The 27,033-nt window shown below is 31.5% G+C and overlaps 2 protein-coding genes and 1 long non-coding RNA gene across 7 annotated transcripts; 1 reads left to right on the top strand and 2 right to left on the bottom strand.

The window, feature by feature from the left end:
• Positions 1-174: 174 nt before the first annotated feature.
• On the bottom strand, positions 175-3,182 carry LOC149893395 (Golgi-associated plant pathogenesis-related protein 1-like). 2 transcript variants are annotated; one of them, XM_090095090.1, is made up of 3 exons: positions 2,122-3,182; positions 1,151-1,841; positions 175-494 (listed from the first exon to the last, which is right to left on the bottom strand). In XM_090095090.1, the coding sequence occupies exons 2-3, from the start codon at positions 1,775-1,777 to the stop codon at positions 354-356; spliced, it is 768 nt and encodes a 255-aa protein (XP_089951216.1). In that variant the 5' UTR covers positions 1,778-1,841; positions 2,122-3,182; the 3' UTR covers positions 175-353. The 2 variants fall into 2 exon arrangements, with proteins under 2 accessions (XP_089951216.1, XP_089951207.1); XM_090095081.1 differs by lacking the exon at positions 2,122-3,182 and having other exon boundaries at positions 1,151-1,949.
• LOC149893393 (uncharacterized) lies at positions 675-26,626 on the top strand. 4 transcript variants are annotated; one of them, XR_016454769.1, is made up of 6 exons: positions 675-907; positions 25,052-25,258; positions 25,379-25,465; positions 25,566-25,706; positions 25,879-25,965; positions 26,325-26,626. It is a non-coding gene; the product is annotated as an uncharacterized LOC149893393 (long non-coding RNA). The 4 variants fall into 4 exon arrangements; XR_016454766.1 differs by lacking the exon at positions 675-907 and adding an exon at positions 10,823-11,183; XR_016454770.1 differs by lacking the exon at positions 675-907 and adding an exon at positions 10,823-11,183 and having other exon boundaries at positions 25,879-26,062.
• Positions 7,831-10,788, bottom strand: LOC149893394 (heparanase-like). The gene has a single exon (XM_090095072.1). It carries the CDS (start codon positions 10,638-10,640, stop codon positions 8,868-8,870), a length of 1,773 nt encoding a protein of 590 aa, XP_089951198.1. The 5' UTR covers positions 10,641-10,788; the 3' UTR covers positions 7,831-8,867.
• Positions 26,627-27,033: the final 407 nt, after the last annotated feature.

Raw genomic sequence — 27,033 nt, 5'->3', positions numbered from 1 at the left:
TCGAGCAAAGACTTATAAGGATCTCAAAGGTTTAGAAAACAGCGATCTCGTTTGTGGAAAGAAGATGGGCCAGAAGAGACTTGTTAGGACTAAAGAAGTAACGATCAAAATGTGAATGATTCTTTTTAACTACCAGAATGTTAAACCACGTTTTTATGTAAACAAAAGTCGAGGTTTAGGCGTTAATATAGTTTCTTTTCTCGTAATAGCACTAATACATAGAAAAATTTAAAATAATTACATCATACAAAATATCAGGTTTAAAATATTTCTACCCGACGAGGGTACAATAAAAAATACGCTACAAAAAAATTTTAAAGTTTGCTTTAAAAAATGGGTTAATGGAAAAAAGTTCATTCGATTAAAGGTTTCAATACGTTTTGGCCATATTCTCCTGCCCAATTTCCAGCTGCCAAATAGTTGCATACTACATAGACGGTGTTACCATTAAAAGCGCGACCACATCCGAGTTTTGAAGTTGATTTCCATACAACCTAAAGTAATCATTCCGAAATTAATAATCCATGGCGCATATAAACTCAAATAAATGCACTTTCTCATAATGATATTAAAAATTTATAAATTTTTTGAAGTTATCTGTATTAATTATGTATAATTTGTATAAATAGTGAATAAGTTGGTATGCAAAATCAATCACTCAACGAAACATCAGGTTTTTGCTAATCCATCAATAACGAATAACAAGGATAAAAGACAATCTACTATCTCGGTCATTTGAAGCGAGTTTAAAATGATTTATATCTTTAAATATATAAAATTACGAGATTGTGAGAAAATTATTATTATCATTTATATTATTGATATTTGGTTATTCTTTGTTCTGCTAAACATTTTGTGATCAATTGTGATGAAACAATACCCTGGAGTTCTATTATCTCTGGAATAGGTAATAGTTTGTTTTTTTCTATATCCTGCGACGGAAGCTCTGTAAAAAATACATAGTTTGTTGTTATTTCATAAAACTAACATAATTAGTTCAGAAAGTCTCTTGAACGATGGCAGGAAAAAAAAAACAATTTAAAAAGCAATTAATCTTTGTTTAATATTCACTTGAAATATAAAATGAGGCATGTACAGCTATAAATAAAATAAAAAATCAATATTGGAAAAAAGAAAATATACTTTTTACCTGTGTAAAATGTCCTGTAACTGCGCCTGAAAACTTTTTACTTGCATTATTAAAGTTCCAGTCTTTAATCTCATCGTACCAAGCTTTTACAGCATTATCTCCATTCGGAGCACCTCTTGAGTCAGATGCCATGAAGAGGTTTTCACCAGAATCACTATTTTGTCTATGAGCCATTATCCCAGTTCTTGCCAAATTTTCTGCCCATTCCTGCGCTTTATTGTTCAAGTCCTGACTTAACGTTAAAGGTGGTACTCCGTGTAAACCTCGATAATAGTTATGAGACTGGAGAAGAGTTTGAAGAAAAGAGCTTATAGTTGATTTAGTTGTTGTGGTTGTTGTGGTTGTTTGAACAATGTTAGGTATAATATTTGAATCACCCTTGCATAAGCATGAGCAGCCGTCTTTGCTAAAATCTCTTTTACCAAACCTGTCAGTCGAAGTCGCACATTTAGCACTGAATCCTTTTACACATGATTCTCTACAGAAGGTAAAGAAATTATTACAATCCCCAGGAGTTGATTTCACAAATACATTTTCTTTATTTTCAAAATCAGCTTTGACACAACATAGAAAAGCAATATATATCAAAGCGAAACACGAAAAGCCCATGCTTCTTGCTCCAAGCATCGTCGGTTAGTTTTGGATAATAAACTTAGCGTTTGAAGATAAATCTTTTTAAAAAGGCTTGGTCCTAATAAAAAAGCCTAAATTTCAAAAGAATGGCAAGTAGAATTAATATTGCATAAAATGATACCGACTTAATACTTTTTATTGAATTTTATTCAGTTATAATCTCCAGATAACAAATGTTCCGTTCAAAAAAATGATTTGCTTTCACAACTGATAAAACCGAAGACATATTTTATTTTATGGTATAAAAAGTTCATTATTAAAAAAATAAAATTTATTTAATCCTATAAAAAAACCTCGTTTGATCATTAAAAAGACGTCGTAACTTCAAATCTGCTTACCTTAAGTTGCATCATTTCTTTGGAAATTTAGACTTTATGGTGTTTTCTTGAACCCCGCATGCAATAAGATATTTATGATAAGCCTCCGATCCTCCTTTTATCTATTTAAACGACAGTTAAATAGCATTTCCTACTAGTACCTTTCTTTTGTGATCAAAATATTTCTTCCGTCTTTATTAACTTTTTTTGGCTTTCTTTAACTATTTCGATTCAGCAGAACCTTTTAATTTCTCGATGCGAATTTCTTCTAATAGAAAAAAATAGCTGCTAACACAATTATTATTTGTGCTAGAAAAAACATAGTTCGCAATAATCTCGAACCAAAAGGTTTTATTAAAGGTATAGATGCCTAGCAAAAGGGGAATATTAGTTGCAGCTATATTTCGAGGGAATCAAATTATCAAAAAGATTTGGTCTTTTTTGTAACTTACATCTTTGAGCTTTATTGTTTTAAGAAAACAGTATATATTTTATATGGGTGTCTCTATGTAGGCGTAATTGTTGTATTGGAATTGCGGAATTGTTATTAAGAAATCACATCTCGAGAGTAAATAGAAAGGGATGAAAATGCTCGAGTAATTTAATTTAGCGAAGGCTACTAGTGACGATTGAATTATTAGATTTTATATGATCACAATTGATTGGTAAAAATTACATAAGTGCACAAAATATTTAACGCATAAGCGCATAGAATATTTAACACAACAGCTAAAAGTATTAGTTAATTCTCATAATTCTAATATAGTTCTAATTTATTGTACATATATATGTATGTATGTATGTATGTATGTATGTATGTATGTATGTATGTATGTATGTATGTATGTATGTATGTATGTATGTATGTATGTATGTATGTATGTATGTATGTATGTATGTATGTATGTATGTATGTATGTATGTATGTATGTATGTATGTATGTATGTATGTATGTATGTATGTATGTATGTATGCATGTATGTATGTATGCATGTATGTTACTTGAATGTTGACATCTTGTATAGAAGTGTATGTATTATCATAAGAAATTTTTTCTTCTCTAAATGGTGGAATTAATCTTGATAACAACCAATTCGTTAAGACTATATTTTGGACTCCATTTTTCACGTTTTTACGTAAAAAAAAAAGAGAAGCTATTCAACTGCTGACGTCAGTTTAAACTGTTATTTAAGTAAAAATAATTTTATAAGATGATGATGCTGGTAAACATAATCCAGCGAAAAATTCTTATACTAAATTGTTAATGGTATTAAGAGAATTTGTTATAAAGGAAACATCAAATAATACAAGTATAAATCAAAATAATATATATATATATATATATATATATATATATATATATATATATATATATATATATATATATATATATATATATATATATATATATATATATATACAGTATTGTGAAAAAGTTAAGAACCACCAAAAAAAAAATCACAATTTATTTTTGTTTTTAAATTTTTATTTAACTGTATATATTTTTCTGGTAAAAAAATAATAAGAAATTTTAGAAAATAGACAAACAAAATAAAAGATAATAACAATGATAAAAACTTTTAAATAAATAAAAAAAATATTTAAATTTTTATAGGTAATTTTTATTTAAAAAAAAATTCTGAAAAAGTTAAGAACCACAGAACAAAAGACGGTAATTTTTACCTAATACCGCGTAATTCTACCATGAATTTTTAAGGACTCATTTAAACGATTTTGCATTGAGTCTATTAAATTCTCTAAAATATGTTTGGGAACATTTTCAAGTATTGCTGGTAAAATATTGTGCAACTCCTCAAGCTCCTTGGTGCTTTCTTGGCAATCTCTTCATCAAGCCAACTCCAAAGATTTTCAATGCAATTTGGACCTGGGCTATTAGGTGGCTAAGTTAGACGCTCAATACTTTTGCTTTCGAACCATTCAGAAACAATTTTTAGCCCTGTGACATGGTGCATTATCTTGCTTGAAAATGAACGGAACGCTTTGCTCAAGTGCATCAATTGACGGTAACAAGTTGTTATTTAAAATGTTGACGTAATAAATAGAGTTGAGTTGACCATCAAATAATTTAAACATACCGAGATCATAATATGTCATGCAGCACCATATTCCAACCAACTCGCTACCTTGTTTTGTTCTTCGAACGATGCAATCGAGAAAACATTTTTCTGAAGACTGCCTGCGAATCATAATTTGTTTTTTTCGGTTATCAACCTCGATATTCATCTCATCACTGAACATTACTGTCCTCCATTTTTGTTTAGACCATTCTTTGACGCTTTGGCAAAGTTCTTTTCGCTTTTTTATGCTGCTTGGTAGGTTTTAAAACAGCTTCTTTTCATAACGTATTGTTAGCTAATAGTTTCCTACGCACAAGTGATGCCGATGCTTGACGCCCATTTGAAAGCTTCCATTCCTTCTTAACTCATGCGACAGCATGGTTCGATTTTTCTTCGCCAACCTGATTAAAAGGAGATCATCATTGGGTATCGTTAAACGCGGTCTTCCAGAACGATGGCGATCAACGTAAGATTTCGTCTCTTTGAATCTTTTGATGATTGTTAGCACCAAACTATGTGATCGCTTTATTATTCTTCCAATTTCACAAGCGGATTTTCCTTCCTGGTGAAAATGCACCACTTTTACACGATCTTCATAGGTAATAGCTTTTCTGCTCGTTTTAATAACAGTATTTAATTTCAAACAAAAAAAAATTCTTTTCTTTTTTCAAAAGAAAAGAATTTTCTTTTGTTTGAAATTAAATACAGTTATTTGTTTTTTGGTAATGACTCAGGTCATTGATAGAATATATTTAAACAAAAAAGGTAAAAATAAATTAAAAAAGATGTTTCCACCGCATTTAGCACAAAAAATTTTTTTGTGGTTCTTAATTTTTTTACAAAAAAAAATATTTAAAAAAATTAACACAATATTTAATCCTTATTTTTACAGGTTCTGTTAATTAATTTTCAAAAAAAAAAAATCTTTTTTCTCATGTTCTATTTAATATGTTTGAAAAAAAAGACTATTTTATTATCTTTAGAATAAAAATTAATTAGATTTATTTGAAAAAAATATTTTTTTTATGTAGTGGTTCTTATCTTTTTCACAATACTCTATATATATGCGACTAAACATGGAATAAATTCCATTACATATCAGTGGATCCTTCTTTGGAACACCTTTCGGTACACCCTAAAAACATATTTTATCCTTAGGTCCAAATAAATTCCATTACATATCAGTGGATCCTTCTTTGGAACAACCTTTCGGTACACCCTAAAAACATATTTTATCCTTAGGTCCAAATAAATTCCATTACATATCAGTGGATCCTTCTTTGGAACACCTTTCGGTACACCCTAAAAACATATTTTATCCTTAGGTCCAAATATCTGTTCTTAAAGTCACTCTATCATTTTCACCCAAAAAGTTACGCTTAACTTTATTCCTTTACCACTATAACAATTTTCTTTATATATATGTACAATTTATAATTTCTTATTTGGATATATGTGTATATACGTATGTATATGTGAATACACTATAATAACTATTTGACCTATATTTTAACTCTTTTAAAAGTCTGTTTTACAAGTGTTACTTATAAATTTTTGTAAAGTTCTACTTTTATCATGTGACTAGTTTATTTCTTATGTTTTTCTCTTGTCTTTTCTTTATCTTATTAAGGTTATTGCGTTTTATTAGTGAGTTACTATTTGCAATGACCTGTGTTTTTTTGTATCATCCTTAACACGAAATATATTGATATTGAATGATATAATGATATTGATATAAGTTGAGTTTACTTTTATGCCATATACTCCGCTGGTTTAAGAGGGTTCACACTCCGATTGGTTAACTAAAATAATCGTATAAAAAATTTCCAAAAATACTACACCAAAATATCTTCTTTATGAGAAGTACTTAAAAATATTTGCATAGAAATAACGAAAAAGTTTTATGTAGGTTATTTTTTAATAGTTTTGAGTTTGATTAAGTGTAAATCTTTTGTAAAGTATTCCGTAAACTTTTTCTTTGAAATTTGCAAATCTCTTTTTTTTTTCTTTCTTTTGACAAAAGCAAAGACCACTGCAAAACAAAATGACGATGGGAAATTTTTTCTAAGGTTGATAACATTATAAATTTCATCAAATAGCAATTACATTTAATTAAAATTTTTTTTTATCTTATCAAGATTTTGTAAAGCATTTAGATTAATTTATATACAGCATTAATGCTAGTGGTAAGATTAAATTTTCATTGATTTTATTATCATGACGTCAACATACTTATAACTTAGGCTTCACTAGACGTTATGCTAATGATAGGTTTTTTTATACTTAATATTACCAACTTTTTATTAACTTTATTTGGTTCTCTACTGCAATATGATTTCTAAATAAAGTTAACCACCCTTAAAAGCTTTTGGTTATTAAGATATCAGTTGTTTTTTTTTAACAATATAACGAGACACTTGACATTTAAAACATTTTAACACTATTTTGTTTTTAATATTTAAACTACAAATTTGAAAAATTACCCTCCACTATCTATTTCACAGATTCAAAGTAGACGCAGGTTGCCAAATTTCGGTATTAAAAAGTTCTTTATTGAGCAAAAAATTAGCTGTGTTTAGCCTGAAGGAACGAAAGGTAATAACCACCAGCTCCTTTATTGATATCTTTTGCTATTTCAATGTAACATTTGTAATTGTTTCTCATCGTGACTTTGCGAGTTTCAGTGAGAAAAGGTTCATTAAAAAAAAAGTTCGAAAGAAATGTTAATTGAGGAAAAGGTTCAAAAGAAAGGTTTTAATGAGGAAAAGGTTTGAAAGAAAGATTTAGTTAAAAAAAGTTGCGAGGTTTGATGAGAAGAAACCGCTAACACAAAAGGTTTTCAGCTTCAAGCTTTTGCATGATAATATAAGCAATACAGGTCATTCATATGTTAAAAAGGTATAGAAAGCATTATTAAATTGCTTATTTTCTGTTTGTAAGCTTTAGAAAATACCGCGATTTTTATCTACGCAGAGACGCCTTGCTGCATTTAGATGTCTTTGAGTTAATTCACTCCAAAGTAAAATGATGGCTTACATCCAACATTCACACATGTTTTTAAGGACAATTGAAAAAAAAATATGTTGGTTATGTCAAAAAATTGATGCAAACTATTATGTTCTTAGTGGTATGCACTCACTTTTTTGACACAACCAATATCTTTTTTTTTTAAGAGTGTACATGAAAACACATGGATGTACTTTTTTGACACAACCACTATCTCCTAGAAAAAGCCACTTATTAACCTAATGAGTTATTACTGACCATGTAGGATCCGTGTTTACTAGGAAAGGATGTTTAGAAAGGTCGCTTGTGTAATTTTGGTGTAATAAAATATTATTTGTAAAAAAGGATTCACCTTTTATTTTTGTGTAAAAGAAGATCAATTAACTTTTATTTTTGCTTCTAAAAAAAGCATAGATTTAAATGATTGTTTGTTTGGTTTATCTCAAAATTAGGTCTTACTTTAAATTTAGCTTTTCTAACAAAATTTTTACTTTTGAACAATTTCCAAAGTTGAATTTCAATAAATTAAGTTAACTTAACTTGAAAATTTAAAGAAAATAAAGTTTAATTTACTATTTTCTTAACTTTAAGTATATATGGTTTTTTGAAGCAAAATTAAGGGTACAAATATCGAAAACATTATAGTGCTGTTACTACTTTTTTAATTTCAATACAAAAAATATCGATTTAGATGAAATAGTCTCAGAATTTTGTGCAAGATAACAAAAAAAGTTTGTTATTTTGCACAAAATAACAAACATTTGCACAAAATAACAAACTTTTGCACAAAATAACAAACATAAATTCTCAATTGGATTTAGAAATTGGTGCAGTTTTACATTAAAGTTATTTTACATGTATTGAGCCATTTTTAACGAGTTCTGATGCATATTTGGGATTATTGTCCTGTTGAACGCCCACCATAGAGGATTACGTTTATCTAAAAATGCCATATCTGATTCTCTGAGATAAAATTGTAATTATATTTGTTAATTGCACCTTCTGTGCAATGGAGAGCTCCCAACCCAGAAAGTTCCGAAAAAAACCCCAAACTACCGAGCCTTTGCCACACGCAAGTTTCAAGATTCCTATTGTGTATATGTTTTAATTGCTTGCCAACTGGTCTTCTCACATTTCGTTTAACATTTTAACCTTTCAGGTTAATCTTCTACTCATCTGGCTATAATAATCGTTTTCAATGCGGTACCGTCCAATCTCTGTAAGCCTCGGCGAACTTCAAGCATGCATTTCGGTTTTCTGCTGATTTGAATTTTTCTTAAGAGACTCCCTTTTTCTATTACTTTGGATGCAACTGTAAGGTTCTCCCTTTGAGACTGGCGTTTAGAAGTAACACTAAAAGCTACTTTTTAATGTTAATTCTGCTTGTAACTTATCTGCTACATCAAACTATTTTAGATTGAAATGAAACAAGAAGTTTATTAGCAAAATAAACCATTTGTCTCGAAGCAATAAAGTCAACAACGGTTACCACAGTAATTATAATAATAAAAAAATCAATATATTGTCTTTACACAAATAAGCAATGAGTAAAATTTGGAAAGGTTCTACGCATAGTATAAATTAAACAGTTTTTTTTAGAATAATGTAAACAATAACGATCATATTACTGTATATGTAAAACATGTTTTCCTACTACTTGGTGTTGCTTCTACTAAGATTACTTAACACGCATAAAAGTTAGCTGTTTCAATAACATAAAACCCAAATGATTTTGCAGGAATGGAAATAGGCTGCTCCACATGTACAGGATGAAACTCCGGTAAGAAATTTCCTGTCATGTATAAGATCTGATCATTTAACCGGATTGTATCAGCGTTCGTTGAATCACCGGTAAATAGATACTGATCTATACCTAAGAGTTCATAACCAAGGAATGAAAACTTTTTCTCGTTGTCGTTTAAGTTCAGTATATACACAACTATTGCTCCCGGAGTAAGTTTGCGTGATTTCTTCGCGCAATGAGCATAAACCCTAAACTTTCGATCTTTTTCATGCAATTGAGCACGAAGAACGGTACTACCAACCAAGCTTTTAAACAACACAGAAAGATAATAGTCTGGATTTGGTCTCAAATCTCTTTCGAAATTTACTAATGGGTTTTTACCAAAAATAAAAGACTTTCGCATTACAACGTTCATGCAGAAACTCGCTGCAACACCAAGATTATCTAAAAATGAAAATCCAGAAGCGTACGTGTTAGAGCTATTCAACAATGAATTCTGCTGATTTAATTCGTTCCCAGTTTCCGTGACCCAAATCGGTTTTTTAAAATTTAGTTTGTTTACTATTTTTCGAATTCGACGATTTTGACTAATAAATTTGTCAAGAATCCTGAAGTCAGTGGAAGAATCTCCAACCATCTGATTCTTAAGATCATTGTATTGATGCCAAGATAGTATACTTATAGCGTCTTTTGATACTTGGAGAAAGCGACGAAGATACTTTTCAATTCTTCGATCGTTGAAAGGGCCAGTTAATTCAGGAGCAACAAGTTTCCCATTACCTAAAATTGATAAAAGGTGACGAAAAGCAACATAATCGTTTCCCACATTTGCAATTGAGGAGTTTTCATCAAAAAGTTGAGGTTTGTTTCCAATTTCCCAAATGACGTTGTATTTTTTTCTAGAAACATAATCCAGAAGTAAGCGCACGTTTTCTGGATCCCATAAAAATTTACTGTTTTTTTTTTTCAAGCTTTTAACATCAAAAACAAGTTGAGAGTTTGCAGACTTAACAAACTCATAAATTAAGTCAAAGGTACTGGCTGTCAAGTTGTATATTTTCTTTATCTCTAAGTCAATTGCTTTTCCTTTTTCAGCCATTACTTTTGGCATAAAGTTTACGGACGAGTTACTCAAAAATATCGGAGTATTATAGGCATGAATCTTTTGCGGCATATCGATGTAACTTTTCTTAAATTCTTGAGAGCTTCCGCTTTCATTACCGCTTTCATTATCTTCATCGTTGGGTTGAATATCGTCAAGTTCTGCATTTGAAGTACTAGTTATGTTTGACCAAATAGATTTTAATTTCAAGCTCTCCACAGGAGCTGAAACTGGGTTATCCGTCTTATTTGGACTTTCATCAGCAATCTTTTTTGCTCCTTCTAAAGTTGAAGCAAAATTAACTGATGCACGTGGTTGGAAATTTATAAAATTAGATTTTCCTTCACCAATTCGTAAGTAACACGGGGAAAGCTTGTTAAACAAAACTCGTAGTTTTTCGCATTCGAAATTTAATTCGTTATCTTTTCTAAAAACATCGGTGCCAATCGAAAACGATAAAAACTTCGAGTCAACTTTGCATAATGGTTCTTCGTCAACAAAAATATGATAGTCTGATTGGAAACCTATGGTTGTAGTTGATCTCTCGAGACTACTTACTGACTCAATAAGTTTAAAGGTGATTTCTAACAGAATTGCTAATTTTAACATAGTAGATATTTAGCAATTATCACAATATATTTGAATATATATTTACATAGATATATAAATATATTTATATATATATATATATGAATATTTTTTTAAAATAACATCTATAATAATGCGGAAGTTACTTCTTAATACCGAACGAGTTAAGAAACTTACGAAGACGCAGCGGGTAATATAGTTTTATGCTCATAAAGAGAGTTGCTATGTCAACTGCCTTGATTGTTCACCATAAAACTATTAAAAGGTAAAAAATGTATTACCTTGGAAATAAATGCCATAATTCAATACAGAAGAAACTTATTAATTATTTGTGGAGACTGGGGATATGTTAATGGTTAATGGTATACCATCATCTATATTATTCTGCTAGCCGTTAGATTATAATATGTGAAGAGATCAGGAATATTAAAAATTAAAACTTCTCCATTATTCAATTAATCTCCATTATATAATTTGCATCAGCGAATTACATAACAGAGAAGTTTTAACTAAGAGAAATAAAGCTATTGGAGGAGAAAAAACGGTGAACAGGATCGCAGCAAGGTAATTTTCCTCCATTTCAATTTCCAAGTATTTTTAGGAAGCGAAGAAGAATTTTTCTTGTAATAATGATAATCACAACGATAAGCCAAAATAATCCATAACCGTCTTTTATTCGAATTTCACGTTCATTGAGCATTTTTTACTAAAAATAATTTATTTAAAAATGTTATAAGTGCGATAATATAAAGTTGACTGCTTACACGTTTAACTGTTTATGCCGTAAAATCTTATTAGATAAAATTATCTTAATAGATAATAAAAGATATCTTCGTAGCATGCATTTAATTTAATGCAGAATACAATAAGTTTTCAAATTGTTGTAAAAAGAAGGTGATCTCATACTTGAGTAACAAAGAACATTTTTGTAAAACATGACTTGCAGTTACCAATTATAAATGCCATGATTGCAATAACTTGACATGACATAATCTGATATGACATAATCAAGTCAGCTTGTATGATATAATCAAATCAGTTTCATTTGAGATTACAAAACCTCTGAGAGAAGCTAGTTTGGAGATTGTTGCAATTTGAAATACCAAACAAAAGGACTACAATTTTATTATGGACTCTCCACACTCCACATAAGGACCATGTGAGTTACAATCTCCAGATCAACACATCCCAAGACATGGGAGAAGATACAAATCAGATCTACAACTTCTAAAAAAGTTTTTAAGGGTTTAAATTTTGAGTTAGAAATTGACTGTACGTTTAATAAAGAGTGCCTACGTAATTACGTGCAGATCGTAGGGCTTAAATACCCGCAAATATGATTTCTAACTCCAAATTTGAATTCCGTGGCATAAACTTTTGCCAATTTTCTTATATGCAACTTTTGGTCCGTTTTTGTGCATAATGACCCTCTGTAATTTGTTTACGCGTGGGATACACAAGATTACTTGAAACTATAGGCCAACAAAATTCTTAGATGTAAGGGATGTCTATTTTTTAACACAGTTGCACTGGTTAAGTTTGGAGGTTTTTCATTTTTCAGAATTTTAGTTAGAAATATGGTATACTTTTATGTTGAGAAAATTTCGAGGTGTTTCTCTGTTTTTAAATTGAGCAATAAATCAGATAAAAACCAAATTCCAAGGCTTGAATATTGCCCTTTAAGTCTTATTGAGTGCTTTCCTGGTCAAAAATTTCAAATGATAAACATTATTGGGTAAAATAAGGAATAATATTAAAAAATATAAGCACTATACTTATTTTTCGTTTGCGAGCTGTTTCTGATCTTCACAAAGATCTGTTTTGCAGCAAGCTTTGCTTCAATAAAATGACAAAATAATGATTTTTTTACCTTGAATTTATTTTATATTGCCGACCTTATAGAAGTAGTGTTTATTATGAGAATAAATATTGGATGGCAGTTCTATTATCATTAAAACAAACCCAAAAAATGTTTTAAAAACTCCACCATGTTTTACAGTAGTCACCAGAAATTGTTTCAACATAATTCACAGAACGAAGTTCAATTACTAAGCTATCGAACTTCAATTTGTAGAAACAGAACTTTTTGAAAGAAAAATACGAAAGAATAGTCAAATGTTTATGCTTCTAAGCGTTTATAATATTTTTAACTAAAAAAAATACCACAGCAAATTTTTTTCCATCATTTTTTTTTTTTTAATTTATAGTAACTTTGTAAGAGTGGTGGAAAGTTGATCATATAAAAGGGTGGCTTTGTACCACTTAACAAGGCTTCAATTTTAAAAGTTCAAATAGATAAATTCGGAATAAAAAGTTAATGTTTTTATTACCAAACGGGTTTTACTAAAAGATTTCACAGAAAAAAAAAATTTCACATTTTAAAATAACAACTTGCGTAAAGATTTTTCCGGTTTTCTGTGGTATTCACTTTTTTGTGGAAAAAATACTTCATGGCACATGTCATGTTCTAATTAGCTCACAAATGTATAAAAATGTACATAAAACCATCTGAAAAACATTTTTCATCTAAATGTAGTTGAAATATCATGAATGAGTTTTTCTTTCAATAAAATATTTTTGATAGTTCCAGATTTTCAATTTTCTCTCCACTTAATTGTTATTATCTTAAAAGATGAGGATTTATATTTGAAAATAGATTATCATCTTTACTTTTCACTCCTTAATTGGAATATATTGTTAACTGGACTCATAAAGGACTTTAAAGTCATGTAAATGAATCTGTTTTTTGAGGTAAAAAATAAAAGTAATTTTTGTGGTATTTTAGCAAAAAATTTAAAATTTTGCACACAAAAGGTTTTTGAAGACCTTTTTTTGATTAATCAAGGAAAAGCGCGAAACCAGCTTTAAAAAATTAATTCATTAAAATCTAAAGAAATTGTCTGCTACTACTTCTAGCTAATAACTCTTTATTAAAAAAAACCCAGGTCATTTAAAAAAAAAAACCCAGGTCATATTTAAAAAAAAAAATCAACTTGATTGGAAGATTTTGCATATACTTGTGGAACTGTCAAATATTGACCTCCTTTTCACTGAAACTGGATGGCAAAACCAACGCTCTTTCAATGCTTATATTCAGAGAATTAATGAAGAACTGAAAGTTGCTTCACGTTCTGTTTTCATATTCTTAGAAAATCAAACAAGCCACATTAATGTCCATTTACGTAAAACCACATACATTTCGCAAATGTGCGATGCATCGTTTTCTGGACCATCTAAATTCGGATGGATAAAGGAAGTTAAAAATTGGAAAAGGTATAAGGGTTGTATGGAGGTTTTTAAGACGAAGTTTTTAAAAATCTCAAAACTGATGAATAATAGAATTATTAAAAAAACCCAATATAATTAATGGTTCCCGTGGTTCAGGCATTTTTCCACTGAATATTGAGAATGTTTATCTTAAGCGGTTTATAGACGTTGATGATGATTTAAAATCTGCTTCTAAATCAGTTGCACAATTCACTATTGAAAGTTTTAAAACTCCAACTTTTTCCAACGCACTTTTCCAGTTTTACTGGTAATGAACTTCTTGGTCGGTAAAATAGTTCTCAGTAAATAAAGTGTTTCTTTTTTTTATTATTATTATTGATTAAAACTTTTTTTGTCAATACTCCCATGTAGAATCTTCTTAGGAACCCATGTAGAATCTTCTTAGATGCCCACTGACAAAGAAAAAAGAAAAAAACCGCTGTTATTTATTTCGTCTCTCTGCTTCCATCAGCGCTTTATATTGAGAGAAAAATTCCAGTTTCTTCAACTTCAATTAAAGTTTTTCAACTACTATGCGATCAACTTCAATCTTTTCAACTTCATTTAAAGTTGTACTAAAACTTTCAGAACCAATTTAAAAAACCAAAGTAAAACAAGACAATATAAGTGAGTAAGATATTTTGAAAATGTATGAAAAAGAAGATGAAAATTAAGGAAAAGAAGAGAAAAAAATTTTCAAAGAATGAAAAATAATACGAGATGCAGATCAAACAAATTAAGATAAAAAGTCAAAACAAAGTTTAGCTCATCTGAACCTGTTGCTAAAATAAAGCGTGGAAAACGTGCTTGGAAAAACCAGATTAAAATGTTCAATAAAATTTATTTTATATTTTTAGTGAAATTTTGAGTATTTTTACAAACTACATTAAAATTTTCTCGTTCTTACAAGCTAAAATGCAATGAAATACATTTAATCTTAGTGTTTCTTCTTAAATTTGTTGCATTTTTTCTCAGAAGAATTTTACAACGGTCATTTTTTAAAAAAAAATTTTCTTTACGGAAAAAACAGATTTCGTTCCGCAAAAAGTTTCTTCGTTATTTAACTTTGTTTTTTAATAAAAAAAAGTCCGCAACGAATATACCATTTAAAATAATATTTTATTCTAGAATGAATGTAACAGAAAAAATATCTTCTCTTTTAAGATCAATTCCAGTTATTTGTAGATTTCACCAAGAAACTTACAGTTGCACCATTTATAAAAAAGTTAATAATGGCACCTGGATAATATTTTTGTTATAAACGATTACAAATGCATCAACCTTTTTATTCAGTGATTTTACTAAATCTCCTAATGAGTTACTATCAAGCTTTGGTTTGACTATTTATTACTACCCCCGATAAATACTTTCTGAACTTTTCTTCAACAGAGTCTAATTAATACTGAAGATTGACTAGCTATGATCCAATAATGCTTTCAATAGCAGTCTGCTAACTTGAACCTAATTGCATTTCATCGAACTTGTCATGAGAAAGACTTTTTTCTGCAGGTATATTGTCAAATTGCAGTGAGCATTCAATCTTAATATTTTCTTTTTCGCGCTTTTAAAAAAATAGTGATATTGAAGTGAGTAGACAGATTTTCAACAATAATAGTCTTTTTACCATACAACTTTTTTTAGTTTCGGCGATATGAGGTTTTCAAACCGTTTATAAGCGAATTGATCATGATTAGTACAAGTGCTAGCGACAGTTATTTGCATACTACTATACTATAATTGTAAACAAGCACTAATTAATCCTATATTGATATATATTGACTTTGCTTCAAATTGTTTTGCTTTGATGGTACAAATCGCTCTTACTACCTGTCTTTTGTAAATGAATATTGAGAGTTGACAACTTGACAACATATTGCTTTACTAGCTAGGCATTAAATTTAAGAGTAGCATAAACTAGTATATTTTATGAAGTTGGATATTCTTAAGTGAAATATGGAAGAAACGACGGAAGGTGAATCTATAGATTTGTATAATACATCTCTAAAGGACTAGCAACATCCTGAATACAGCTCGCCTGAGTTGCTCTAGGCTTGCCTTCCATGTAAATCAATATTCGTGTGTATATATATATATATATATATATATATATATATATATATATATATATATATATATATATATGTATAAATATATAAACATATATACATATATATGCATAGAGATATATGCATATATATTAATTAAAAAACGGCCAATAAAAGAAAATGCATAAATTGATCAGTCTCTTGGCAGAAAGTGCGATTTTCATTCCTTGCTTTAACCTTTCACTCAAATAAGTTTTTAACTGTTTTTCAGGAATCTTCCATGTCGCGGAGCTTTTACACGTCCTATAAATAACAGTTACTTTATAAAAAGAAAGTACATTCTCGCCAGAGTTGACTTGCAGTGATGATGTAATAATTACATGTATTCAGTAGCTTATCTGTTCCCAAGTTTCTAGGTGCACCAATCAAGATAACTGATGCACAATCTAGGTTTACAACAATAAGATTGTACTGCAGCAAGTCACTGAGTTCTATCAATAAATTCAATGCCAAAAGGGTGACAGAACGTATTGATTGTAAAAATATAGTTGAAACTATTAACAACAAGCTCCATTCAATTGGCAAAAACTGCAGCAACACTTAGACTATGTTGCACAAATTTGAAGCTATTCACTTGTTATTACCATCAACATTCAAGCTGTGGCCAACAAACACTGATGTATTAGTTACAAATGCTGAAGATCTGATTGGTAGAATAGTCTGCTTTGGTGCTTATGACTGGGAACTACCAAAACTGTGCACCCTTTATTGGAATGAAAAGTTAACACTTTCTCTTGAAAATTACAGAGTTACTCAAGAACGCATAACTGCATTGTTGGTGACTCATTTCAATTATAGTTCTTGGGAGCGCAAAGTTATTTGAAACCGTCAGATAAACCGTTTTGAGAAATCATTCTCAAGCTTACTATAAATATAATGACACTTTCTATCTAGCAGCAAGATAAACTGCAGCGTGCTGTCTTTTGTCAGGTTGTTGCCATCACGTTAGAGAAATTCTTCTATCTCATGTACTTAATTACTGAGATGTATCAAAGTTGCCAGATATAACATTGTTTACAAGGTTGAGAAGTAATTTGGATGTGATATCACATAACTCCTCTCAAATACCTCCATTTCGCTTAGTTGATTGTAGCCTGCAAGCGCAAGAGCTACTTGCTTTGACAATGTAAGAGGTGATAACTTTTGTTGCTGAACGTATTAAATTTCTACAAGATGGCTACCGGGAATAAACTGAACTTTCACTTCTGTACCTGCCATTAACAAAGGATGAAATAACATTCCCACAATCTGTTGATTGCACAAAGCGTGTACAGCCTTAAAATCGCTAAGCGTCTACAGTCTTAAAAACACACTTTGTGAACCACAATTTGGAGAACTCAGCACCAGCCACAATTGCCAGTTATCACTAAGTATCAAAGGTGCATGACTTTATCACATTTATAACTCATTTAAATATTGCTTGGTGGCTAACATGCAAATAAGCTGTAGATTCACCATGTAACAAGTAGGAGTTAGTACAACATCTCCAGTTGTACAAACACCTACTTGCTAGCGAGTCTGTTAACAAGCTTATGGCAAACTCTGCAACCCGAGAACTGAATAGCTATCTTTGGTATCTGTACATGTGTACCATTTTCTAAAAGGCAAGCGTTTGCAAATGCCATGCTCAAGTTCAAATAGCCATTAGGGGGCCTTCTAAATTAACTCAATTTGCTAATAATTTCATAAAAGTCCATCGCAAATACTGACAGCTCAAAAATACTTAATTATTTTGTACCCTAATTTAGTGATGCAACTTAGCACATAACTTATTTATCACATGTCATTAATAGAGTACTATTAATAATTAGCTATAGCTAATGGTAGTAATAAAATAGTATTAATTGGTTGCTGGAAAAGGAGAACTTGTTGGAGCTGAGATGATGGCAAAAAAATAATCATCATAATTGTGAATAGTTGTAGAAACATTAGAATATTTAAGATAAGTAGCTTCACGAGCAGGGCATTTGATATAAGAATGCCATTTGTTTCCTCAGAACCACAGTGATTATTTAGATTTTAATGTTATTGTTGAATGATTATCAAATGTTGGTTTTTGGAGGTATAATTCTATTTCCTGTTTTACTAAAAATGGGTCGGGTGAACCGGTTAATTGAAAATATAAATCTAAACTTTGTTGAGCCTCATCAAAAGATCTTGGTTGGTCAAAAGCCGACGAAAGATTACAAGAAAACAACTTCTTCTCTAGTAAACGTAGGCGTATAATATTTAAGTGTAATTCATTTACAAAACCATTACAAATCAATACCATACAATAATCGTATTTTGGATGTATGCATATAAAAAATCAGATATTGCATGTTTAAAATTGCACTTTATGCTTCTCATTTATAAAAACAACACAAATTTTTCTTTCTCTAATATTTGGTCAAATAAAGTGAAATGTGAATAGTTTTTACGTGATCGAGATCGTATACGTTTTTTTGTGCAGAGAAAAAGGAAGAAAAACCGCGTTGTTGTTTAAAAGTATTACATATTTTATAGAAAGCAGGTATAGTTTTCTCATTTTCAATCTTTATAAAAGGGAAAATTTTAAAGGTACTCCGGGGTAGTATAAATCCTATCTGTATCACTGTATAGAAGATAAATTTGTTATCAACTGCGAATAATTTCAGGCTCTCTCTAAACAAGTCCATGAGCATTAGAAACATCCATAATGGCCATTTAAAACTGAGAACTGACGGAAGTAGAGGCTTCTTAAATCTAAGACTTGGAATCATTGAGACGTATTTGCCGCCATCAAACGCTTTCTTAGCAACCCTAGGGCTGAAAATTCCGAGGAAAATGTTAGAAATTATTTAGTTGCCATTTCAGAAAATCTTCGAGAAAATTAAAATAATGTCAAATAACTCCTTCATTTTTTAACTTGAAAAACTTTTCATTTGTACTGTCTTGTGATTTGAAGCAAATTTTATTTTCGTTTTCCAAGCATATTCTAGTGCATATGGAGATAGTGAGGCTGCATGAAATATTTCGAATAAACCAGCAACTCCATTGATTTGATGATCTGCAAGAAAATTCTTGGATTCATCTTGATTAGCTAGGAAAATATTTCTCTCCTTAACTCGGTTTTGTAGGAAGTTTTTTATTTATGTTTTTCCTTCTGCACCATTGCTCTGTAACAATGCCTAGACCTTCATAAATATGTTTAGCCGTAAACAACTGTTTAATATCTTTTTAATAGTTCAAATGCTCCAAAAAAGGTTACAGAGTTCACAGCAACTAATGCTGCTTGCACACCCATTAAATTAAGGGAATGATTTGCACATGTGACTATCTCTACGTTTCTATTTATTCCATTAATACTTCATTTAACCCCAAAGCATTGACCAGTCATCACAGACACATTGCATGCTTATCCTCTAGAGTTTGGTATGTCAATATTATCTTTTTCTGATTATTGTCAAATCATTGTTGAAATATTTTTCGCAGTTTTACCATTGGCTTCAATAAAATTAATGATTCTACCACTTTGAAACTATTTCCATCAATCATAACGTACCGCAAGAGCTTATTGGTTTGATCCATATGAGAAACAACAGGAGTACTTTCAAATACAATAGATAAGTGCTTTGAAGTAGCTTTTACTTGCTCAATAATTTTTATTCTTAATTTTTCTCCCAGCATTGTTATAAACTCGTTTTGAATTAAAGGTAACATATAGGGAAGGATGGGTAGAAGTTAGCCAAGGGTAGGAGTGAATCGTTGATCCTACAGCTAAAACGGGAAATTAAAAAGACTCAAAACTTTCACCAAGTACTTACATACAAATTGTTGTTAACACAATCCAATTTTTTTTACCGATTCTTTGTGCGGGTGTCTCCGTTAACGTTGTCATCCACTCTGTGCAAAAGTAAATTTTTTGTATTTTTTTAAACTTCTTTAATGAGCATACCGGCTGTTTCGAGACATAAGATAGTGGTTCAAAATTTACTAATAAACAATGCAGTTTTTAGAACAAAGTATTTTACGTGCATAAACCACGTACTTAGTGCACATTTAATGTTTTAATCCAGCTGCACAGCTTGGGGAGGAATGAGCCATTCCTTCACGGGTAGGATTGAACCCCGGGTCACTAATACTTCACGCTAAAAAAGTTTTGACTTCAGCGTAAAAACATATTTTGGTTTGACTTTTACATCTTAGTATATTATTTGTAGTTGCGTCATTGTGTAATTCATTGTGCACAATGAATATGTAGTTCAATGACTATATATGGCTCGTTGTGCATAATTCATTGTGCACAATTAATTTAGAAATGATATTTAAATTGTAAAAGCGGATAAACATTATGAGAAAATATACAACAAATATAGAATTTAGTTGTCTTGATATTACAAGCTATTTCGGCAATGAGTATTGTTATAAAGTTCTCGGATTTGGTGTCGCAGTACGATGGTTCGGGTGAATTTTCAGAATGGATACAGAAGTTGGAACTGGTAGCAAAACTTCAAAAAGTTGACGAGCTGAATGTGATGCTCCCCTTATTTCTTTCTGGCGGGGCGTTTGCCGTTTATCAAGGACTCAGTGATGAGATAAAAGAAGACTACAATGAAGTGAAAAATGCACTGACTACCGCCTTCTCTGCTTCTCCGCTAACAGCACACGAAGAATTCGTAAATCGCCTTCTTAAGGAAAACGAGTCCGTTGACGTATATCTCGCAGAATTAACAAGGCTGAGCAAGCTAATATCGTCTCACGTAAGCGAAGAGTGGATAAGGTGCGCATTTATTCTCGGATTACCTGACGAAGCAAGAAAACAGCTCCAAACAGCACTCTCGATATCAACAATGTCACTGCACCAGATCGCTGAAAAAGCAAGAAGTTTGGTAATCTTGCGTTGTAAAGAATCGTGTTTTGTTAGTCGCGTGAATCTTGGTGCTATTGGTCCAAGAAAGGTTCCTCAAGGAAGCGGAAAAAAGACCATGACTTGCTAAAGATGCGGTGAGGAGGGACATATCAGTCGAAATTGAAGCGAAGGAATTGAGAAGAAGAAGTGTTTTGTGTGTGGAATGGACAACCACCTGGCCCTGAACTGTTACAAAAAGTGTACGAACTCAAAAAACATGGAAGGGAAGCCACCCGTCTATGCGCGAGCGGCTTCCCACGAAATATAAAACCACCAACTCTCTGCGTTTATGTCAATGGAAGAAAAATAAAAGCATTGTTGGATACTGGATGCTCCAAATCAATTTTAAGTCGGGATATCGTAAACGCAAAAAATGTCAAACACGCAAGACAAAAGGTCGTGATGATGAATGGAAAGTCAATTGAAGTAAAACACCAGATTGTTGTTAATCTTTCTATTAATAACACTACCATCGATTTGGAATGCCTGGTTGCCAACATTGTCCCCGAATATCAAATGCTACTTGGTATGGACGCAATACGAAGGCTTGGAGGTGTCCAAGTTGGGAGAGACGGCGAAACCATAAACTTCAATGTAGAAAAACTAACTATCAGTGCTACTGCAGTCTCTCAAGAAAAAACGAATGAAGTATCCTCGCCTACTATTCAAAAGCTGATTGATAAAGACTTCGTAGCAGAATTCAAAAATGGCAGTTGGAGCGTGTCTTGGAAGTGGCTGATAGAACCACCAACTTTGACAAACAAAATTCCAAACTATCATATCTCTGATGACGTTAAAAGTGATTATGCAAAGGAAATAAGTGAATGGATAGCACAGGGATGGCTGAAACCATTTGAAGGGAGATGTAATGGCATCATTCCGTTGATGGCAGTAATTCAACGAAACAAATTAAAAGTACGTCCGGTGATGGACTATCGGGAGCTGAATCAATTTGTGTCCAGTCATACTGCAGATGGCGACGTTTGCAGTACCAAACTTCGCAACTGGAGAAAGTTGGGAGAAAATCTTGAAATAATCGATTTAAAGAAAGCGTATCTGCAGACTCGTGTCGACGAAGCACTGTGGAAATATCAAGTCGTGGAATATGAAGGGCAGCGTTACTGTCTAACAAGATTGGGTTTTTGTTTAAATGTGGCGCCCAGAATAATGACTAAAACTTTAAAAAAGGTGTTATCCTTAGACAAAGTTGTCGAGGCTGGGACGGACTCATTTATTGATGATATCATTGTCAATAATAACATAGTGTCAAGTTGCAGAGTTCGAGAACTCTTGGAAAAATATGGTTTGGATTCTAAGTTGCCAGAAAAATTTGTCGGCGGTCGTGTGCTTGGATTGCGAGTGTACAAACAATGCAACCAAGTCCGTTGGAAACGTGACAACATACCTAAAGTTCCTGAAGGAAAAATGACACGTCGGCAAATCTTTTCTTGGTGCTGACAGCTGACTGGACATTTTCCAATAGCAAATTGGTTGCGCCCTTCGTGTAGCTATCTAAAAAGGGTTTCGAGTAGTTGTGGATGGGACTCTTTTGTGAAAGAACGTATTGTCAAATTAGTAAACAGTTTAAATGAAAGACTTACTAAAGAAGATCCCGTTCATGAGTCATGGAACGTCAAAAACACTTCCGAAGCAACAGTGTGGTGTGATTCAAGCAGCTTAGCCGTTGGCATAGTGTTGGAAGTGGCTGGGGAAATAGTAGAAGACTGTTCGTGGCTGAGGAAACAAGATGATGCGGCTCACATTAACCTTGCAGAGTTAGAAGCCGTGATAAAAGGAATAAATCTAGCAACAAAATGGGGATTCGAATGTATTACCATAAAGTGTGATTCGGTTACTGTTGCCGGCTGGTTGAACTCCTTAATTATCGGTGACAAACCCGTTCGAGTACACGGTCTTGGAGAACCACTTGTTTGTCGCCGGTTGTCGTTAATTGAAGACCTTGTGAAGGAGTGTGGTATAAAATTAAAACTTTTTCTGGTAAAGTCAGTAGAAAATAAAGCCGATGCTCTTACGAGAGTACCGCAGAACTGGTTACATTTAAACCATTCTGCAATGACAGCAAATGTTGTACCGCCTGATGTGAAGTCATTTCATAATCTTCATCACTTTGGAGTCAATCGAACCCTTTATCTGATGAAACAGACATATCCGAAGGAGAAGGTTAGTAGAAAAGACGTTGAATCAGTCGTGAAAAGTTGCGAAAGATGTTTATCGGTGGATCCTGCGCCAATTAAGTGGGAAGAAGGAAATCTTGAAGTTGGAAAGAGTTAGCACCGTTTAGCTATCGATGTAACCCACTATAAATCAGAGAATTATTTGTTTATTATTGACTGTGGAAAATGAAGCAAGTTTGCAATTTGGAGAAAGCTACAGAACGAGAAAGAAACAACAGTGTGTTTCCATTTAGAAGAAATATTTCGAGAAAGAGGACCACCATGGCAAGTTCTACTTGACAACAGCAAGACCTTTCGCTCAAAACTCGTTAGTGAATTATGCGTAGAATGGGGAGTGTCCATCCTGTTTCGTTGCGCTTTACAGGCCATCAGGGAACGGAATTGTTGAACGTCATCACCGCACTATCAAGCGAATGGCAGCCAGAAGTGGCAAAGATCCGCTAAAAATGGTATATTGGTATAACCGGGCTCCCAGGAAAAATGGCGAGGAAACATCGCTCCCCTACAAAGCTATATTTTCTTATGAGTGGAAACCACACACAATTTCTGCCAAAACCAACGAAGAAGTTCTCCACAATTTTTTTCAAGGACAAGAAGTATTTGTAAAACCACCTGACTCGAAATGTACGAGCGAATGGAACAGAGGAAAAGTTACAGATGAAGGACGAGGAGTTTCGGTAGAAATCAATGGATTGCCGAGACACATGTCGGACGTCTGTCCTGTTCCCATCGCAGCCGATTTGCCTACTAGAGGATCGGAAGAACCCATTGCGGACAACCTGAATCACCGAAAATCGACGCGAATGCGGAAGTTTCCGAATAGATATGCAGACTTTGTGATCTAGAGATCAAGGGGTGTTGTAGTTGCGTCATTGCGTAATTCATTGTGCACAATGAATATGTAGTTCAATGACTATATATGGCTCGTTGTGCATAATTCATCGTGCACAATGAATTTAGAAATGATATTTAAATTGTAAAAGCGAATAAACATTATGAGAAAATATACGACAAATATAGAATTTAGTTGTCTTGATTTTACATTATTAGAAAACTCGTGTGCAACATAACATTTATTTTTACCATATTTTATAATGCCTCGAGTCTATAAAATTAGACTCATTATTTATGTTACTTGATTACTTAATTATGTTATGCTTAATTATAAAGTATTTGTTACTTACTTAATTTTCAATAAATTAGTTAAAGAAAATATCTAATTTTAGTTTTCTAGTAATCAAAGATAATAGCTCACTCTTACCATTTGCTTGGTTCACTCCTACCCATTCATGGGTAGGAGTGAACCAGTAGCAACACCTGCGTTATTGTTCAAGCTATTAAAAATCTGAAGATATTTTGATATTTCATGTATTACTATTAGAAACGTAATACATTAGGCTACCTTAGGCTCCTTATCCTATACTTTTTCCACTTTTGGTTTTCTTGATATAATTGATTTTAAAAAAAGTGGCTCACTCCTACCCATCCTCCCCTAAGATATGAAAAAATTTGCCATATCATACAATATACAACATTTTTGAAAGTTTTTCTCTATACTTTATTACTTCATTTGTAATGAGCTGGTTGTTCATTTTCATAAATTATTTTTCTATGTCGAATAAACCTTACATCTTGTTCTTTCTATTTGCGAAGGCCAGATTATGAGTGCACTTAATTTGCATTTATCTACTTTTAGATTAAGTTTCCATTATTTATTGAATCACCTACCAGAATGGAAAACCGTTTTCTTTTTTTTTGTTTCTTTTACTGTCCCAACCACGATCTCAACACTTTTTCATTATTTGAAAGAAGTTAGTGAAACCAAGTGCAAATCTTTGGCACCATGGCAGATGTAGTGTATGTAATGCAAAATGTAGTAAATGTAAAATGTTGAAGTGTAATTTATTGTGCTGTGTGTGCTATTGTTAGAAACTCAATCAAAAAATCATAAATAATGCAAATATTTATATTTGTATATAATCTATATTGTTATAGACGTAACCAATTAACTAATGGCCAGACAGCTAGTGAAACACATATAAAAATTGGAGATGACCATGAAGGTAGTTCATTTAAAATGGATTATGCAATTTGATATTATTTGAGGCCAAAGATTATCAAGCAAAAGTAAGAGGAGGACCTTAAAGCTGAGCTCTCAAGGCACACAGATGAAATTAGGCAACTTTATTCAATGAAATGGAGGTAGATAAAAAAAAAATTTTCAGGAATTCTATTTGGGGTAAGAGGGATGCAAAATGCTTTTAGAAAAGCATACAGATTTTTAATTAATTATGATTTAATTTCAATGCATCGTCATTTTAGGGAAAAGAGTTTACATGTAATTTTATTTCGCGATTATGCATTTGGCATTTTGCGCTTGTTCTGCGAAATTACAAGAGAACTGAAAAGGTATATCAATATCTATATCAAACTGTATTGGAAAGAAGTATTTATTTTTAATGATATTTTTGGACCATTTGTACATCAATAATTGTAATTAATTTTTAAGGAGGCACAAATTGCATAGTTAAAGATGACTTGAAAATAGGAATCGGACAGAATTGGATCTGTTTCGCAATTATGTGGAGCACAACATCAAGCTTATCATAGTTGCTTATTGATTGGGAATCAAGTTCACAAGATGTTAAGCGTATGTTTTTATATATATATATTTATCCTTTCAGGGATTATTGAAAAATTGTTTCTCTGTATATTATCTAGGTTTTCGCAACGTTGGCATTAAATATTTTTTATAACATTCCTAATCAATGTCTCTGATAACACCTGTACTAATATAGTAAATTTTTGTTGTTTTTTTGTAGTTGAATAACATACTAAAGTTATGCAACTTAATTCCACAATCAGTTGTCAATTGCATAAAACTTTGAGAATATCTAGTTCATATGGAGGTGATTAACATATGTCAAAAGTTTAAACTTTGGTTTCACAAATATTCAAAGTGTCACAATCGATTAAAATTCTTGTAATTTATTTAATGAACATAAGGTACAGAGTTACGATAAGTTTATAATCTATACTTAAGTCACGAAGTAAAAATGACTAAATATTATTTCTTTGTAGAACCTAATCAATGTTATTCCGTTTTTCTGATTATATACCATTTTACACAATTTGTGTATTGATGTGGTTAGCCAGTCTTTGGTCATATATTAACTGCTGACTTTCCACTTACTGTACCGGTGGATCAGTTGATTTTTTTTTTTTTAATTTACTTTTATATTTATTAGTTAAATTTGTTTTATTTTAGAAACAATAGAACGTGAACTAATGGAATTTTTTCGAACTACTTGGCCAAATGAATCAATAACTCCAAAAATGCATAAGTTGAAGAACTTCATGAGAGTGCTTTTGAACACATGAGGAGTGGTCCCTGGATTTTACGAGGAGCAAGGTGGCGAGAGTATACATGCAAAGTTTAATAATATCGGAAAAATATACTGAAGCATGTCTGGAACCCAAAAATTAGAAAGTATAATGAGCAACCATTACACAAGGAATAATTTGATTGCAAAGTCTTTAAAACCACCCATCATCTCTCAAAGAATTAGATTTACAGAATAAAAATATTTAGTTGATGTTATATATATATATATATATATATATATATATATATATATATATATATATATATATATATATATATATATATATATATATATAACAACATATGCGTTTTCGGAGTTATTTATTATGTTTGTATAAAAGGTTAGCCACATCGTCTTTCGAATAGTAAAAAAATAGCGAAGTACTAACCAAATTGGTAGCTTCGCTTGAAAATACGGCTGGTGAAAATACTACGCTAAATATTGTAATTAGAATAAAATGTAAAGTGGTAAAATTCGCACAGACAATATTGGCCAACTTCACAGGTGGATTATAGCTTCAGGCTTCAGTTCTACGTTTTGTTATAACGCAGTTACACTTACTAAGATGTACACTTTACTTACTAAGAACAA

This window comes from Hydra viridissima, unplaced genomic scaffold (assembly GCF_058129835.1).
Source record: "Hydra viridissima isolate aposymbiotic clone 2 unplaced genomic scaffold, HvirCarnegie_v1 scaffold_1, whole genome shotgun sequence".
Classification (NCBI taxonomy): Eukaryota; Metazoa; Cnidaria; class Hydrozoa; order Anthoathecata; family Hydridae; genus Hydra; species Hydra viridissima.
The sequence above is the reverse complement of the archived record's forward strand: the minus strand, read 5'-3'. Positions and strand labels throughout refer to the sequence as shown.

Bases quoted from the DNA above. Each gene is read 5' to 3' on its own strand.
- LOC149893395 (XM_090095090.1), bottom strand. From the start codon at position 1,777: ATGCTTGGAGCAAGAAGCATGGGCTTTTCGTGTTTCGCTTTGATATAT. The intron at 495-1,150 runs GTAAAAAGTATA...TGATTACTTTAG, and splicing joins TTACAGGACATTTTACACAG to GTTGTATGGAAATCAACTTC.
- LOC149893394 (XM_090095072.1), bottom strand. From the start codon at position 10,640: ATGTTAAAATTAGCAATTCTGTTAGAAATCACCTTTAAACTTATTGAG.